This window comes from Habropoda laboriosa, unplaced genomic scaffold (genome assembly GCF_001263275.1).
Source record: "Habropoda laboriosa isolate 0110345459 unplaced genomic scaffold, ASM126327v1 scaffold88, whole genome shotgun sequence".
Taxonomy (NCBI): domain Eukaryota; kingdom Metazoa; phylum Arthropoda; class Insecta; order Hymenoptera; family Apidae; genus Habropoda; species Habropoda laboriosa.
The window spans coordinates 1-14,987 of record NW_017100219.1 but is presented as its reverse complement, the minus strand read 5'-3'; the positions used below and the strand labels follow the sequence as shown (position 1 = coordinate 14,987).

The 14,987-nt window shown below is 35.7% G+C and overlaps 2 protein-coding genes across 2 annotated transcripts; both read right to left on the bottom strand.

The window, feature by feature from the left end:
- Window positions 1–505: 505 nt before the first annotated feature.
- LOC108570945 (acyl-CoA synthetase family member 4) lies at window positions 506–4,220 on the bottom strand. The gene is made up of 10 exons (XM_017932882.1): window positions 4,217–4,220; window positions 3,873–4,134; window positions 3,330–3,788; window positions 2,876–3,255; window positions 2,714–2,802; window positions 1,721–2,646; window positions 1,509–1,657; window positions 1,289–1,452; window positions 968–1,231; window positions 506–892 (listed from the first exon to the last, which is right to left on the bottom strand). The coding sequence occupies exons 1-10, from the start codon at window positions 4,218–4,220 to the stop codon at window positions 506–508; spliced, it is 3,084 nt and encodes a 1,027-aa protein (XP_017788371.1).
- Window positions 4,221–5,542: 1,322 nt separating this feature from the next.
- On the bottom strand, window positions 5,543–6,731 carry LOC108570975 (S-phase kinase-associated protein 1). Its single transcript, XM_017932917.1, has 3 exons — window positions 6,470–6,731; window positions 5,833–6,111; window positions 5,543–5,752 (listed from the first exon to the last, which is right to left on the bottom strand). Exons 2-3 carry the CDS (start codon window positions 6,109–6,111, stop codon window positions 5,543–5,545), a joined length of 489 nt encoding a protein of 162 aa, XP_017788406.1. The 5' UTR covers window positions 6,470–6,731.
- Between the last annotated feature and the right edge of the window lie 8,256 nt (window positions 6,732–14,987).

The following is a 14,987-nucleotide window of genomic DNA, read 5'->3' as shown; positions in this document are numbered from 1 at the left end:
CTTTCTCATTCTCAAGTGTATAAGAATGAGAATATAGAAAAAAGTGGAATCGTTGAAATGTTTGTTATTTTATGTGAGCTTGTGAACCGGAATATTTCTTTCTCAAATATTTATAACATGGTCATTGCCGATGAAAGAAGCCATTGATAACTTTAAAAAAACCCGAATATGCACAGATATGCATTGTTTTTGGAATTGCTATACGTGTGCATTTATGTATGCGTGAATATTTTGTTAATGAGTGATTGGCTACTTTTTGAAATTTTTATTTTGCTTGCATTTTCGCTTAAAACTGTAAGCACCCCGCGAATTCGTATTATGTACGAAATTTATTCAAAAGTGGTACGTGATTCTCTATTACTTTAACTAAAACGTTATTCACGTAACTGTAATGTGACAGTCGTAAAAAAAAAAAATAAATAATACCACATTAATTTCATTACTTTGTATTCCTATCTATTTCATCACAAACAAGAGTTAACATTTTTACTTACCAATAATATTTTTAAGCAAATTTTAAGACATAAACATTATTATCCCTGCATCCAATGATGGCGACATCATTGTCAACAATGGGTGATGAGAAAACCTCTCCAGGAAGTTTTTCAATTTTGATCAGTCTATTTTTTATAGAGTCGTAAATATTTAGAGTGCCATCTGTACATGCTATAAATAGAAAATTATTTTCACACCAGGGAGTTGCCAAAATTGGTGAATGAAGATTCAATACGTGTTTCAATGTAGGTTCAGTTTTAAAATTCGTATCTTCAGATTGTAGACAATAAACATTTTTATTCTGAGTAGCTAAAATGATATTTTCATATTTTGTAGAGGCATCGTTTTGCTTCACGATATACGAAAATACATTGCCGTTGATTTTGTACGTCCACAGCTGTAAAGTCAAAAAATAAATCAAAATTAAAGTGATTATTTTTGCGCAATGAGGAGTATGCTAAATATTCATTACCTTAACATTAACTTCAATGTCAAAGCAACATAATAGTCCTGTTACAGAACAAAATAGGACAAATCCGCTGTTCAGTAATAAGGGAGCAACAAAGATTGGATTTGACAATTTATGTTTCCAAAAAACTTTTCCCGACGACTGACGAAGCGCTAGACAAGATCCATCTAAAGTTCCAAACAACACAGTACTTGTTGGAAAGTGCAAACAACCAGAAGCATTAATACTTCCACTGCTCCCTTTAAATTTCCAGATTTGAGATCCATCCTACAATGATACATTTTAGTATTATTACTTTCTTGTAGTATAAATATAAATATATACCTTCACAGATAGACAGTATATATAACAGTCATAAGAACCAACAAATATCATTTCCTTTTCTTTACAAAGTATTGCAGAACATTTTACAATATTCTCTGTTTGATGTTTCCAAATAATTTCTCCTGTTTTCAACTGAAGGCAATATACATTACCATCATAACATCCTGTAAAGAAAGGAATTCAGATATTAAAGAAACTTACTGTAAATCACAAAACTTACCTACTACACCTCTAAAGTTGTCTAAAACCAAAACTGAAGCTTCAATTCTATCAGGTAGTTTTATTTTAAACATAGAAGTATATTCTTTTTCTAATCCAAAGGTACAAATAATACCGGAATGAGAGCCGACAGTTGCATATGTTTTACCACTAAATAAAATAATTGTTAATTAAATCACAAAATACATCGAATATCTTTTATGACAGACATACTTTGAGCAATGAAATACGGTTGGCGACGCATCCACACATTTCTGTAAATTGTAAGTTTTTTGTACTTCAACTCTTGAAATTGAATCGTACTGTAATTTACATTCTTCATTTGTTACTGACGCATTTCTATATGTTTGCCCTTTGCATTTGTACCACTGGCAAGTAAATATCTCATTTGTTAGGCTCATTGAGTCATAATATTGTTTTTCTGTATTAGAATATTCTGATGATGTATTATCTTGTGCAGTAATAGTAGTAATTAAAGGTATTTCTTTAGTATCGTTAACATAATATTTAGAATTATTAATTATTTTGTTTCTATCATTACTTAATAAAATACTCTTTATATAACTAAGGCATTCTTCAACAGTACCATCCATTAAAAGCATGCCTATTAATTCAGGAAAATCCAAATTGACTAGTTTTGACATGGTATTTGATATTTGAAGTGCTACTATAGATGTACCTCCCAATTTTACAAATCCATTATTTCCACATTGTAGATTGTCTTCCCAAACGGATTTAAAAATACCTTTAATTTTATGGAAGTCTCTATTATCGAAAATACTATCTGTTGTGCACTGTTTTATATAATGCTGTTTTAAAAATTCTAAGGAAATTTTTCCACTAGACGTAAATTCAACATTTTCTAAGAAATGAATTTTATCTGGTCTATATAGAGGTTCTAACATTTGCAAATGTTTTATTATATCAGCATTTACATTATGATCATTTGTAAATTCTTCCTTAGTAACTAAGCATAAGTGTAATTGATGGTAACTATCATCCCATACTGTGTAACAACTTTTCACACAATTTAATTGTAATGCAAATTTTTCTAGTTTTGTTAAGTCTACTTTATTCCCAAATTTTTTTATGATGCTATTCCTCCTTCCTTTGTAAAATATTCTACCTTCTTCATCAACCTATAATAAAAATACATTTAATTACATTCACTATACTTTATTATTTTTTTAAACTATATATATTTACATCAACTATGTCTCCAGAATCACGAAATACTGGCAATTCTAATTCTTCAATGTTTTCATTATCCATCACACACACCCTCTGGTTACTTCCTATTTAAAAATACAATGTGTAATAAATCTTTTCAGACAATTATTGTATTATAAAAATCTATAATGGTATTACCTATGTAAAGGAAACCTGTACCATGTGTTACTATTTCTCCCTTTTCATTTCTAATTTGAAACATTGTATGTGATAATGGTGGTCCCAAGTAATTTATATTAAATTGTGCATTTGTTACTGCAGTCTCAGTAATACTAGCCCAACATGATACTTCAGTAATACCATAGATATTATAGAATTTGGTATCATTAGAGGGATGCTTGACCTCAAGAAGTAATTGTAGTTTGGGGAAAGGTTCTCCACCAAAAAGAATAGTTCTCAGTGAAGTATTATTACTTAAAATTGTGGTTTTTAAGCATTCAGCTGTCCAAGTATGTAAAAATACTGATGGAGTTATTTGTAGTATAGTGATTTGACTAGAATAAGATTCTTTCAAAAGTCTGAAGATAAAACACACTTATATAAATGCATATTTCCATAAAAAAGGATATTTATTTTTACAATTCCTATTCACCTGCTTGGACTGCTTTTCAATGATTTGGAAGCCATAAACAATGTCCCACCATTTGAAAGGGCAAGAAAGACTTCAATAATACTAGGATCAAATGTAAAGCTTGTAAACTGAGAAATTTTATCACAATTGGTAATTGTTAATATCTTATTTAAATCTAGAATATTGGGAACTATACAGGAGTGGAGCACTCTAACTATCTTTGGTGTTCCAGTTGAACCAGAAGTAGAAATTGCATAAGCATAATAATTTTGTTTTGTACTTTGGTTAATTTGTTTTTGTACATGTTTCAATTGTACAAGATAAATACATTCACCATGTATTCTAAATTGATGCACAATGTCTCCTTCAATAGTTAATTCTTTACAAAACAAATAACACATACCTAAACACTTTTTGACATTCACAAATCCTGATACATCTAAAGGTACATATACAAAACTATGCCCACTACTCAAAATTCTGCAAAAAAATATGAAAATAACAAAGTTTTGCACTATTTATTATGTCAATATTTTAAATGTTCTATAATATTTGAAATCTTACCCAAGCATTACAGAAACTACACAATATTCAGATATATCAAAATTTATTCCAATAAATTCAAAGTTTTTTATGCATCCTAAATAATCAGAAATCATACTTTTTGCAAGAAGAAGTTCATTGTAATTTATGTACATTGTGTGTTGCAAATCATGATACTCTATTGCTACATTATCAAGTTGATTCCAATTACAAATATCATGTAATCTTTTTGTAACAGTTTTTGAATCATTATATTCAAATATTGAATTTTTCTTTCCATCGTCTAGAATAATTATCCACAATCTAATTATTGTCAACTGAAGATGAAATTCTAAATACTTAGATTCTAACGAATGTACACTTACCCATTATGTATTAAATATCATTGGGCATTAAAAAATTCTTTGTCGTTTATATTTTTATTAAAATTAAATATTGTGTGTAGATTTATTATTTTTACGTATTTTTAAAGGTCTCGGTTGCATTGCAGGTTATGTTGCATCTGTTTCAAATCTGATTCGAAGATGCATCCTAATTTTTTTTATTACAGATCGTAGCACGTTTGACGTTTTCATTGGATGGCAAAAATTATTAATAAAAAATACAATAATTGTGTTTTTATTAGGACCAAGGATATATCGTTTATTAAAAAAAGTCGAGTACGTTTTTATAAGCAGAAGAAAAATGAATTGGGCATTATATAGGAAATAAAAACGAAGTAAAATAGGTTCTATTGCACGAATGGAATATCAAATTGGAAGTTTTTAAAAAGTTAATTAACTCATTGTTAAATTTAAAGAATGCTCTTAAGAGAACCGGACTAACAGCAAAATATTAAAACTTTACTTTTAATTACGTAACGATATTATTATTCGATTGTGCCAATATTTTTACCCTTTTATAAGTATTTAGGGAACATACATTTATTATTTTGTATGTCGATTTATTTGTGTTACTATTTTCTGTTATAAAGTAAACTATAACGTATATAATATAGATATATTGAAAAGGAACTCGATAATTTTATTTCATAGCCATAAGCATTTGTATCCTAATAATTTTGTTACACCGATACTTTTGTGCAGCAAATATATATAGTTTTACAAATACTTCTTATTTCTTCTCTAAAGGTGAGCTTAAAATATCAGCTACTGATCACATAATACACAAAGTTTTAGTTTTTCAGTAGTTTATCCTAATTTTTTTAATAAATTTACAAGTAATTTTCCAATACACACTTATGTTATTTCACAAAATTATTAACATTCTAAAATTACACAACCGTATAGGAAGTATTAAGTAAAATTGCCAGAAGTAAAACTAAAATTTCTATTCCATGTAAATGAAACATAAATGTTATGTAGATCTAATGTATTATTAAATAGAGATAACAGTGATTACAATAATATAAATTTGTCTGTGTAATTTTTTATGCATGCTAAATAGTATTGTTCAATGTTATACAAACACTTCAAAATAAGGAAACCACAGACACATTAACGTGATTTATTCTTAAAGGAATAATCCATTTGTGTTATGTAGCCACTATTTATGTATTAAATGAAAAATAATGTGACAATTTTTGGAGATTTTTCAAAATAATGTAAGAAATATATTAACTGTTAAATTTTTAACACTGGAACTGAATTTAAAAAGAAATCAAAAAACCAAATGTTCATAAACACTTTAATTTACTTTTCTTCACACCATTCATTTTCTTTACGAACTTGTTCTTCCTCTGATGCAGAGAAATCATTTTTAATGTTGAATGTCTTTCGTATTTCTTCTGGTGTTTTGCCTTTTATCATGTTAGCAACAGTTTTGCATGTTACATCTAACAATCCTTTAATATCAAGGTAATTAGCTGCCAAAATTAATTCAAACAAAGTTCCTTGATCGACCTGTGGACAAATTTTTGAAATATTTACAAATATTATCTTTTTCTGAAGTACAAGGTACGTATTTGTAGACAAATGTTTACTTTCAAAAAATCTGCATCCCAAGAACTTATATCATCGGTACGCTTCTCTTTGTTTTCATCATCCTCAGGTGGAGGTGGATCATCCTTGTGATAAGTAGCCCATTGTATTACTTTCCTGAGAATAGCAGAATTAACATTTGGGAGAGGAACAACTTCTTCCTCATCTTCATCCATCCCAAGATCTTCCAACATAGTTTTTATAGTAACTGAACATTTTGCAATATCGACATCTACTTCGAAAACTTCACCGTCGGAGCTTTGTAGTTTGATGTTAGGCATCTAAAATAAATTTTCAATTACTTCTCGAAATATGTCGAAAAAAAAACTTTCCGCGCAATGATGAAGTGCCTTCTTATTTTGGTATGCACGTCGTTATTTTTTCCGTCTATACCATGTCACGAGGTTTCTATATGATTCTCGAAACACCTTTATAACTTTTTCTTTCATTTACTATCGGCTTACGATCAAATTCACTCAAAATCTTTTCTTCTTAGAAACAAATGGGCACTTCATCGATGCACCTAGACCGAACGACATTTTCTTGTGACAAATAATGTACACAAAATATCAACAAAATCACGCAGTGTTACATGTACAGCTTTGTTTCTAACATTCAACAAGATATCAGAGTAATCACCGTGAAACGTTCGTCGCAGACAATATAGGGAAATATCCAATAATTTGTTACACCGTTAATCAGAAGAGGCACTTGTTTTCCTGCTCTCTATTGCTCCCCTTCTAACTTTTAGTACTTTGCTTTATTCTCTCACTCCGACTTGAAATTCGTTCTCCGTCTTTTTCGATGTGTTGAGACCCTATTTACGTCCTTCCTATCCTCCTATTTCTTTCCCCTTTTCGTAGTTTCTAATATGGAGGGAACATGAGTTCCACATAATGCACTTTAACCGACGCTAGATGGCACCGTCATGCTGCGCAATTATCACGTACGGATTCGTTGCAAAGAAAATCTTCCATTAGTTTGAAAGTCATAATTATAAAATGTCAGGTTAAACCTGCATTTTAAGTTTATAATACGTAGAATGTAATATATTTTTTTACCGAAAGTATGACAAATTAGCTGATATATTCGATACGCAGTAGTAGGAACCAATCGGTATTTACGAATCGTCTTAAAAAGTTCAATATAAATCATTACACATGTTTATAAAACGCAATACATCTGACTATATTAAGAAAAACACCAACTATTTAAAAAAAACAGTACAGAAGTATAATCAATTATTCAAACATTCTATGAAACTAGTTGGAACAAAAAGTGTTTACAACGAATAAATTAAACGCCATATTTACTAGAGAAGTGTGATTTCATTTCAATCAGTGTGGCGCCTGAGAGTACATCACCGGACACTGAAATTAAAAAATTACGAGGTATCGTATGAATCGATGGAAAAAATGACGCCGTAATTTTGCACCGTAACGACCCGTACGATTTTCGATGTAACCATAATAAAAAAAAAAAGCGAGGTCGAACGTGACGCCATCGTTTCGAGCCGTAAAATTATGCTCTACTATTACTCGGACGATTGTTCTCCCAGAATCTATGAAAGTCGGGATGCATAAACGAACAGCGGATCCATATGAGAGGGATGCTCGTCTAGGCGCCAGCAGCCTACGCACATTCCCTTACCCTTTTCTTCTTCCGTCTCTCGCCCCCCATTCTCTTATTCTCGGCTACTTGCTCCGTCTAGGAACGATGATGAAAAAATTTGATCTCGCTTTATTTTTTTATTTTATTTCCCCCCTGATTCCATCCCCACCACCAATCTCTCTGTCTCTTTCCATCTTTTCATGCGTGTTCGTCGAAAAGTTTTCAATAAACAAATTCGTCGCAGAAAAGGTGCAATTACTGGTGTGGCAAAATAGCGGCTATAGTTACGAAAGTCGAATCGTCGTATCGAAAAGTTCATCTGGTACTCTGTCATCGATCCATCGAACGAGAAGAGTAGTTTTAGTACCGATGCGTATAAAGGTGCATCAACGCGAGTTAGTTTGCCTGAAGCAGGACAAACGTACGAGGCGTATTTTTCGACTAGTCGAAATGAAATTGAAAAGTTATCGAAAGATGTATTTACAATGCTTTTTAGTTCGACGTGGTTGGAAGATCCTATAAGAATACGACGTTTTATGGAAGAAATGTCACGGTACATACATTTCCTTCATATTTCCCAAAACAAAAAAGATCGAAATATCGAGAATTAGTTTTTCCTTTTCTAGGATACTCCCTCTCGTTGATTCGCTAGTTCAGCTAATCTGTTAGTCATGATTGGACGAAAAATTCGAGCTGTACAAGAGGAGTATTCAGGGTGACTGGTATAGCGGACAAAAAAAGAACGGAAGAGGATGCATAAACAGACATCGGCCAGGATGCTTCGAAGTCGGTCGAAACGATCGACTGTCGGTGAAAAAAAATGAAATTGATTTATCACACGAGGAAAAGATCTGTACAATCGGTAACTGTAATTTGTTCTCAGTTTAAAGTGCGATTACGTAAATATTCTTTTTGCAGATTCGCTGAAACGGTGGCTCCGTCGGTATGACGAACGTCGAAGAGTTATTTGAGCGTAGCATTACCGGTAATTAAAGAAGCTGCAAAAGTTTCGGAACGAATTTCATTTCGAAAGAGAAAAAGGGAAATGTAGAGACGAAGGCGGCGATGCTGCCGTTGGTAAAGAAAGATTTTGAAGCTTACGCAATTATCGATAGGAATCGTAAACGTAATAAATGTTAACGAGATTACTTCTGTTAAATAGTCCAAGGTGGCCTTTATCACTCTCTTGAGAACAAATCGTTCGTACAAACTACGATTGAACCCGTATTCCTCGTTAAGCGTGAAACCTTATTAAAATTTTCGCTAAGTGAAATTAGCTTTCTCCAAGCCACGAGCTACGATTTCCTGCAACTCTTTTCCGAATTCTCCGGTTATTTACGAAATATTTTCTCTCTTTACCTTGAACTACCCCGTTGTTCCCTTTTTTTTTTTTAATGATCATTAAAAACGCGAAGAAAATGTAATGCGACACTTTTGGCCAGGATTCAAAGAAACTGTAGGTATGCACCCACGATGTGTAATATATATTGGCAAAATGGCAAAAATTTTGAAGGCGAGGGGGTAGTGACACCGCTGAATAGAGCAAAATGTTTCGTGACGCGATACGTTTATATAACTGCTCTATAGTATGTAATGATTGGGGTGATAAATACCGAATTACGTACAGATCCTTGCATCCCGCAGGCGCCGCTACGTCTCTCCTCCTCACCTTTTCGAAACTCTTCGTCTGAACGCTTTTTTCTCAACTGTTAACGCGTTTTTGATATCTTCCTTTGCTCTCTCTCTCTCTCTCTCTCTCCCTTTGACGCGTTTCCACCTTATTGATGTCCGTATAATTGCGAATTAATCGCTGTTACTTTCGATGATCATTGCCGTTCTCACGCTTCTTTCAGACGCATCGTGGACAAGTGCGGGCAAGAAGAGTCGTTACGATTTCGTTGTCCGGCAAGGATATCAAGTGAGAATTAGAGGGAACGAAGAGATCCGATCCATTTGTTATTGCAAAAGAGAAGGAACATTGACAGAAAGAAAATGTAGATTTAAATGTGAAAGAAGAACTGCAATTGAGGATATTCAGAATGAAGTTCGCAACGAAATTTCCTTTCGCTTTTTCTGTTACATTGTGAACTTTTCTTAACCGCTTGCCATGCGTAAGAGTGAAAAAAAAAAAAAAAAGGGGGAAGGCGAACGAACGGCTGCTTATTCACATTAAACAGATACCTGCCTGCCAAGTCTTGCCTGTCGTTTTTAATGAGACCTACGCGGGCGTTGTGGGTTAATTATTCCTCAAAAAAAAACTCGCTTCTGTAATTCTTACGTTCGTTAGCCATCGTCGTTGGGAATTTTTCAAGATCTTTTGAAATCGATATCAAGTCACGCTGTTTCATTAGAAGCCGGCTTGTCAAAATTTACGTACGGTATCATGGTCGATCGGTTTTCCTCATTTTCCAACACTACCATTCGAACGAAACACCAACCGATTAGCTTGATCGATTACATTCCAGAGTATTCTCTACACTACGATGCGTGAGAATCGTGAACAATAGCTACGAAGACGTAAGAAAAGAACGAGGAAGAGATTCCCCGTTCGCTGAAATAAGTCTAGGAAGATTTTAATATACCGAGGTACAATGGCTGGTGTAGGTTTGACCGTCTAAAATAAAAAAAAAACATCTATATACAAATGTTGCGAGGTTAATCTGTTCGACGTTTCATCTTGAAATAATTCACAGGCAAGCAACGTAGCAACAATAATTGGAAGAAAAGGGATCTCGTCGAAGATGAATGTTACAAGGGTGTAACTTGAAATTGAAATCATTTAACACGGCAACGATGAACATTTCTCCAGAGTTGCAACGCGCATTGTATCAAGATAATAACCTTCATACATCACCCAGCGTATTCACAAACTTCCAACTTCCGTGCTTAATCACAAACTGTATGAAAATCCGCGAGAATCGTCACGACGGAAGAAACACTCTTCGAGGTAAACGTTGAAGAAAAAAGGGAAAAAAAAAGAAACATACAACTACGTGTAATACGTTAATCGAAATATATCTCGCGAGTAACGTACACACGGCGAAGTTACATCATCTTATATCGAATCCGTAGACAATGTCTCCTCCCCCTTCCACTTGGAGCTCCATTCACAAAGGTTCATTCATGAATCTACGTAAGAAGTCTCTCCCGTCCGAAAAACAGTTTTGCGTGGCACCGCCGGTCGCCAGAGTTTCTCGCCGAGGGGTCGTCTTCTGTGATATCATCGGTCGGGGTGGAGACTAGATCCAATGACGTAATGAAACAGAGGGTGTACAACACATACGGGGCGGCCGTAACAACGTGGAGGAGGAACAAGTTGGTGGTGCTGGTACCAATGGTGGTGGATACAGCGAGGATCTCTTGGTGGTACGGAAGAAAATCGTGGAAGAGGGGTGAGTGGTTGCAGTATAAATGTAGCCCGCGCAAGCTCCACCAATCACTCGCCCTCTGACCTCCAAAGTCCAAGCTCTCCCGTGGTACCAACACACCCCCTCTTTCTTCCTACACGATCAAGAGACAACCTAGCACTTCGTCACTGAGACTTGTGCCTCGTGATCACCTCGTGGTGGTGTATCCAGTCGTCGTCCAGAAGGATTTCACGCTCTTCTCGTCCGGAGATCCAACATCCTTTTCTTCTCTACGACCAAGTGACCAGGGAGAAAACTAAAGAGATATCGTCCACGTCTACACACACCCGGCAGCATTTCTTATTTCTTCGATAACTCTCTCTATCTTTCTCTTTATCAACGCAGCATGACAACGGTAAGTGCTAACGCACTTTTTATTTCTATTCTCTTCTTTCTGTTTCAATCTCTTCTTCCGCTTGTATCGTATTATTTATACATTGTTCAACGACTCGTCGAGTAATCTCGGAATATTTAAATTTAGCCAGCCGAGAGTCTCGTGATAATACCGTCTACGAAACGTGAACGAATTTAAAGCGGCGTATCAGCGAGCCCGCGGCACGCCTAATTTCACGTTTAAAGCTTGCGCCTTTCGAGGACAGGGGCGGCTAAATGGAAACAGAGGTGTGACGTGTTTCAACTCAAACATTTCTCCACGGTCTTCTCCCTCTTTTTACGTAGCCGGGCGTAGGTATGTTCAACCGGCGAATCGTATACGCGTTTCTCGATATAAAATTCACGAAAGTCGCGGTGCGATTTTATCGGTGACCATTCGAACGGGAATTCATTATGCCAAAGTGGACACTTAGATGTTATGTGGACGCGTTACGCGCAGGATAACTCGTTATATTCGACAGCGAGATGAATATCTCCGCGTACGTGGCGCGCTGAAGCAGTCGTTCGCGGTCGTAAGGAAAGTATACTCGTTATATAGACGTGCTCGTAAAATTTCGAAATCTATCAGCCATAGGTTATACGCTGTTGAACAATTCCGATATAAACGAATGTATTATTCACCGGGTGACATAATCAAAGTCCGCGTTACACACACGGGACAAAAGTAAAAACGAAGTAAAATCCATTTCATAAGTAAGTCGAACAAAGTAGAGGTTGCAAACGGAAAGAAAAGTGTATCGTTGGTTCGCGATTGGAAAGAAAATATCGACCGTGAGGCAGCATTTTTCGATATTAAAACACGAGGCAAGCTTTATCAAAGAGAATTAACGTTGCATTATTATCGAGGCGCGTAACAATTACTTCGCAAGAACCGATCGACCACGTATTCCCGATAAACGATCGCTCGATCCAAAGATAGAATTTATCTCGATCCCTACCTTCTTTCGTCCGACCAAAGATCCAACGACGAGACGTCGAAGAGAGCAAGAAACGGTCTCTCCTCGAAACGGCATGGCAAAAGTAAGAAAACGTTCCGTCTAGTCCGCGGTTGTCGCCAGCGAATACATAAAGTTTCTCGTTAATACCAAAGTAGCGATCTGTCTACGATTAAATCTACACCCTTTCTACCATTTTTCTACTCTACTCGACAACGCGTTAAATATTCGTCAATGCCGTAACTTTCCACCAACGATCCCTTTTCCTTTTCGTAACGGACCGCGATAATTATGAATAATAGCGTTGCGCGGACCAAGCAACGCTACAAACTCGTACGACGACATCCTGACGCGCAAAGAATGATTGATCGACGTGGTAGAACGACGATTCCGTGTTTCCCTTAATATTACAAGTTCACGCGCGTATTTTCTCATTCTTGAACATAGTAGATCTTCGATCGTTCGAATTTCACGCGATATCGACTGTCGCGTGATCAAAATCTCGAGACGACGTTGCAATCCACTCGACTTCAGTTTTCGCGTGTTCTCGGGTTGAAAATTTCTCGGTTCGACGTGAAATGAAGCGTGCGACGAGGGAAGCGCGACTAGTCGAATTCGGATGTGACGAAAGGGCATGACACCGAGGAACCAGAAATGGGGGACGTGGAGAAGATAGTGGGGAAGGGTGAAGGGAGGTTTTTGTATGCGACGAGACAGAGAGACGCCAAGACGTCCCACATCCGAGACAGAAGTTCAATCGTACACGTTTCCTAGCTTTTCCCTCCCCTGATTTTCCGCTCTTTCACTCCGCTACTCCACCCTCCTTCGCGTCTCTCCACAGCCTCGGTGATTATTTGCGGTTCTATCATATTTCTATTTGATTTCGCGAATTAAAGCAATCGTTCCCGTGGTTTTCCGATTCGGGATCAAGCGTAAATAATTTCGACTTCCCTCCCCCTTTTCTCCGGAGATTATCGTACCTCCTCGTGAATCCACCGGGCCACTGTTTGCACGGGGAATTTTCGCGATATTTACTATGGCGAAGCTTTCTCTGAAAATGTTTCTCGATCGGTTTGCGGAACAGACGAGAAATGTTTCGGGCGAGCTGTACGCGAGAAACGGAATTATTCGTGCCAGACGATCGAGATTTCGAGTTTTACGGTGGAAAGAAACTTCCATCATCCCTGTCAAAATTCACGGAGCTATATACGGCGACGCGTACGGTTTTCTTCCAAGAGGTTGAAAAAGGCGAGAATGGAGGCGCGTAGGTGTAGAAACGTCCGTTCAAACCAAGTGTCCACTGTTGCGACTCGCGAAATTATTCGCTGGCCCGTTAATGAGCGAACAAATGTAACGGGATACGAAGGCTTTGAGAAATGTGACTCTGAGTAGGAAGAAAAATTGTCCGGGTATGGAAAAAAGGAACATGGAACGAGTGAATGATTGAAGATCAAAAGGAAATGCAACATCGAGCGAGCTTTCGGTAAAAAATTTCCCAGCCTTGTTAATTTCAATATCGAATTTACGCGATAATGATAAATCCTGCGAAACGAGCGTTAATATTTACCACAAATAAAGATTGAATCTTTCGTAAGTACGCGTACACAAAAGCATCGGGGCACTTTCTTAATTTTAAGAAATGTCTGAAAAATGTCACGAAACCATTAATGAATGACACTAAACGATACGTGTTTCGTAATAATCGTAAATCATCCATTAAATATCTTACCAAACACCTTAAATAATAGTTATATCTTCTTTTCGTGTACGGTGGACTCTTACTAACATTCGGACACTCTTTAGAACAGTATAACTTTTTCAAAATTGAACTTAACGACTTGAGTTCTTTTGAGAAGTTAGGAGGATTAGTATACTAGATGACGCGTGTAAAATTTTTTGAAAAAATTGCAATTTGTGGAAATCGCGAAGAAAATTGTAAAGGTCACATTCGGCAACTTTTTTATCTGAGCCCGTAATGAAAATTTACTATGAGCTACAAATCGTCAAATATTCACGACGTTCGGCCTATAATTGTAATAAATCTGAAGATTCCTACATCTTTCAATGCCTGCGCGTGTTTCTCCATCTGCCGATTTCGATGAAATTTTCAGCGTGTGTATAATTGACATAGATCTACAAAACGTAAGTTTGAAATTTTCGTTACAAGCTCAGGTAAAAAAGTTGTAAACAGTGACCTTTACAATTTTCTTCGTGATTCCCACAAATTGCAATGCAGTAAATTCTCCACAAGTGTCAGACCGAAGGAAGCTAAACCTGACAGTCGTAGAGTCAGGGACTACGTTTTCGAGCCTCGCGCGTCCGCCTTTGTAGTTTGACGAACGCTCCACAAATTATAATAGAAAAATATAATTTCTTTAATTTTTACTTTTTTTCATCTGGAATTTTATTTAACATCATGTTGGTGAGATTTTTCTGATGAAAATGATATCAAACACGATATAATTTGAACAACATTTACTTATTAACACGTTCACTGTCGCGCCAGATTTACAGGTTGCTGTCAGGCGGCCACAAGAAAATACATTTTAAGGATAGGGTTATAGTATTATGCTTTATAATTTTTTTTTTTCAATTGAAAATAATGTCTAGCTAGCTATGACGTTCAAAATTTTTAGTTGACATTTATTTTATTTTAATTATTCTAAACATTTGAGGCACTCCAGTCACTGATGACCACCATGGCCATATCGAGGAAACAATCTAACGTTAATACTTATTGAGTGTTCAATTTAATTTCATAATATATCGCTTTGGATGAATTACAAAAACAAATTGCTAAGATATTACATT

Bases quoted from the DNA above. Each gene is read 5' to 3' on its own strand.
- LOC108570945 (XM_017932882.1), bottom strand. The intron at 3,256-3,329 runs GTGAATAGGAAT...TTTTATCTTCAG, and splicing joins TTGAAAAGCAGTCCAAGCAG to ACTTTTGAAAGAATCTTATT. The intron at 893-967 runs GTAATGAATATT...TTGACTTTACAG, and splicing joins ACATTGAAGTTAATGTTAAG to CTGTGGACGTACAAAATCAA.
- LOC108570975 (XM_017932917.1), bottom strand. From the start codon at position 6,111: ATGCCTAACATCAAACTACAAAGCTCCGACGGTGAAGTTTTCGAAGTA. The intron at 5,753-5,832 runs GTAAACATTTGT...ATTTGTCCACAG, and splicing joins GGGATGCAGATTTTTTGAAA to GTCGATCAAGGAACTTTGTT.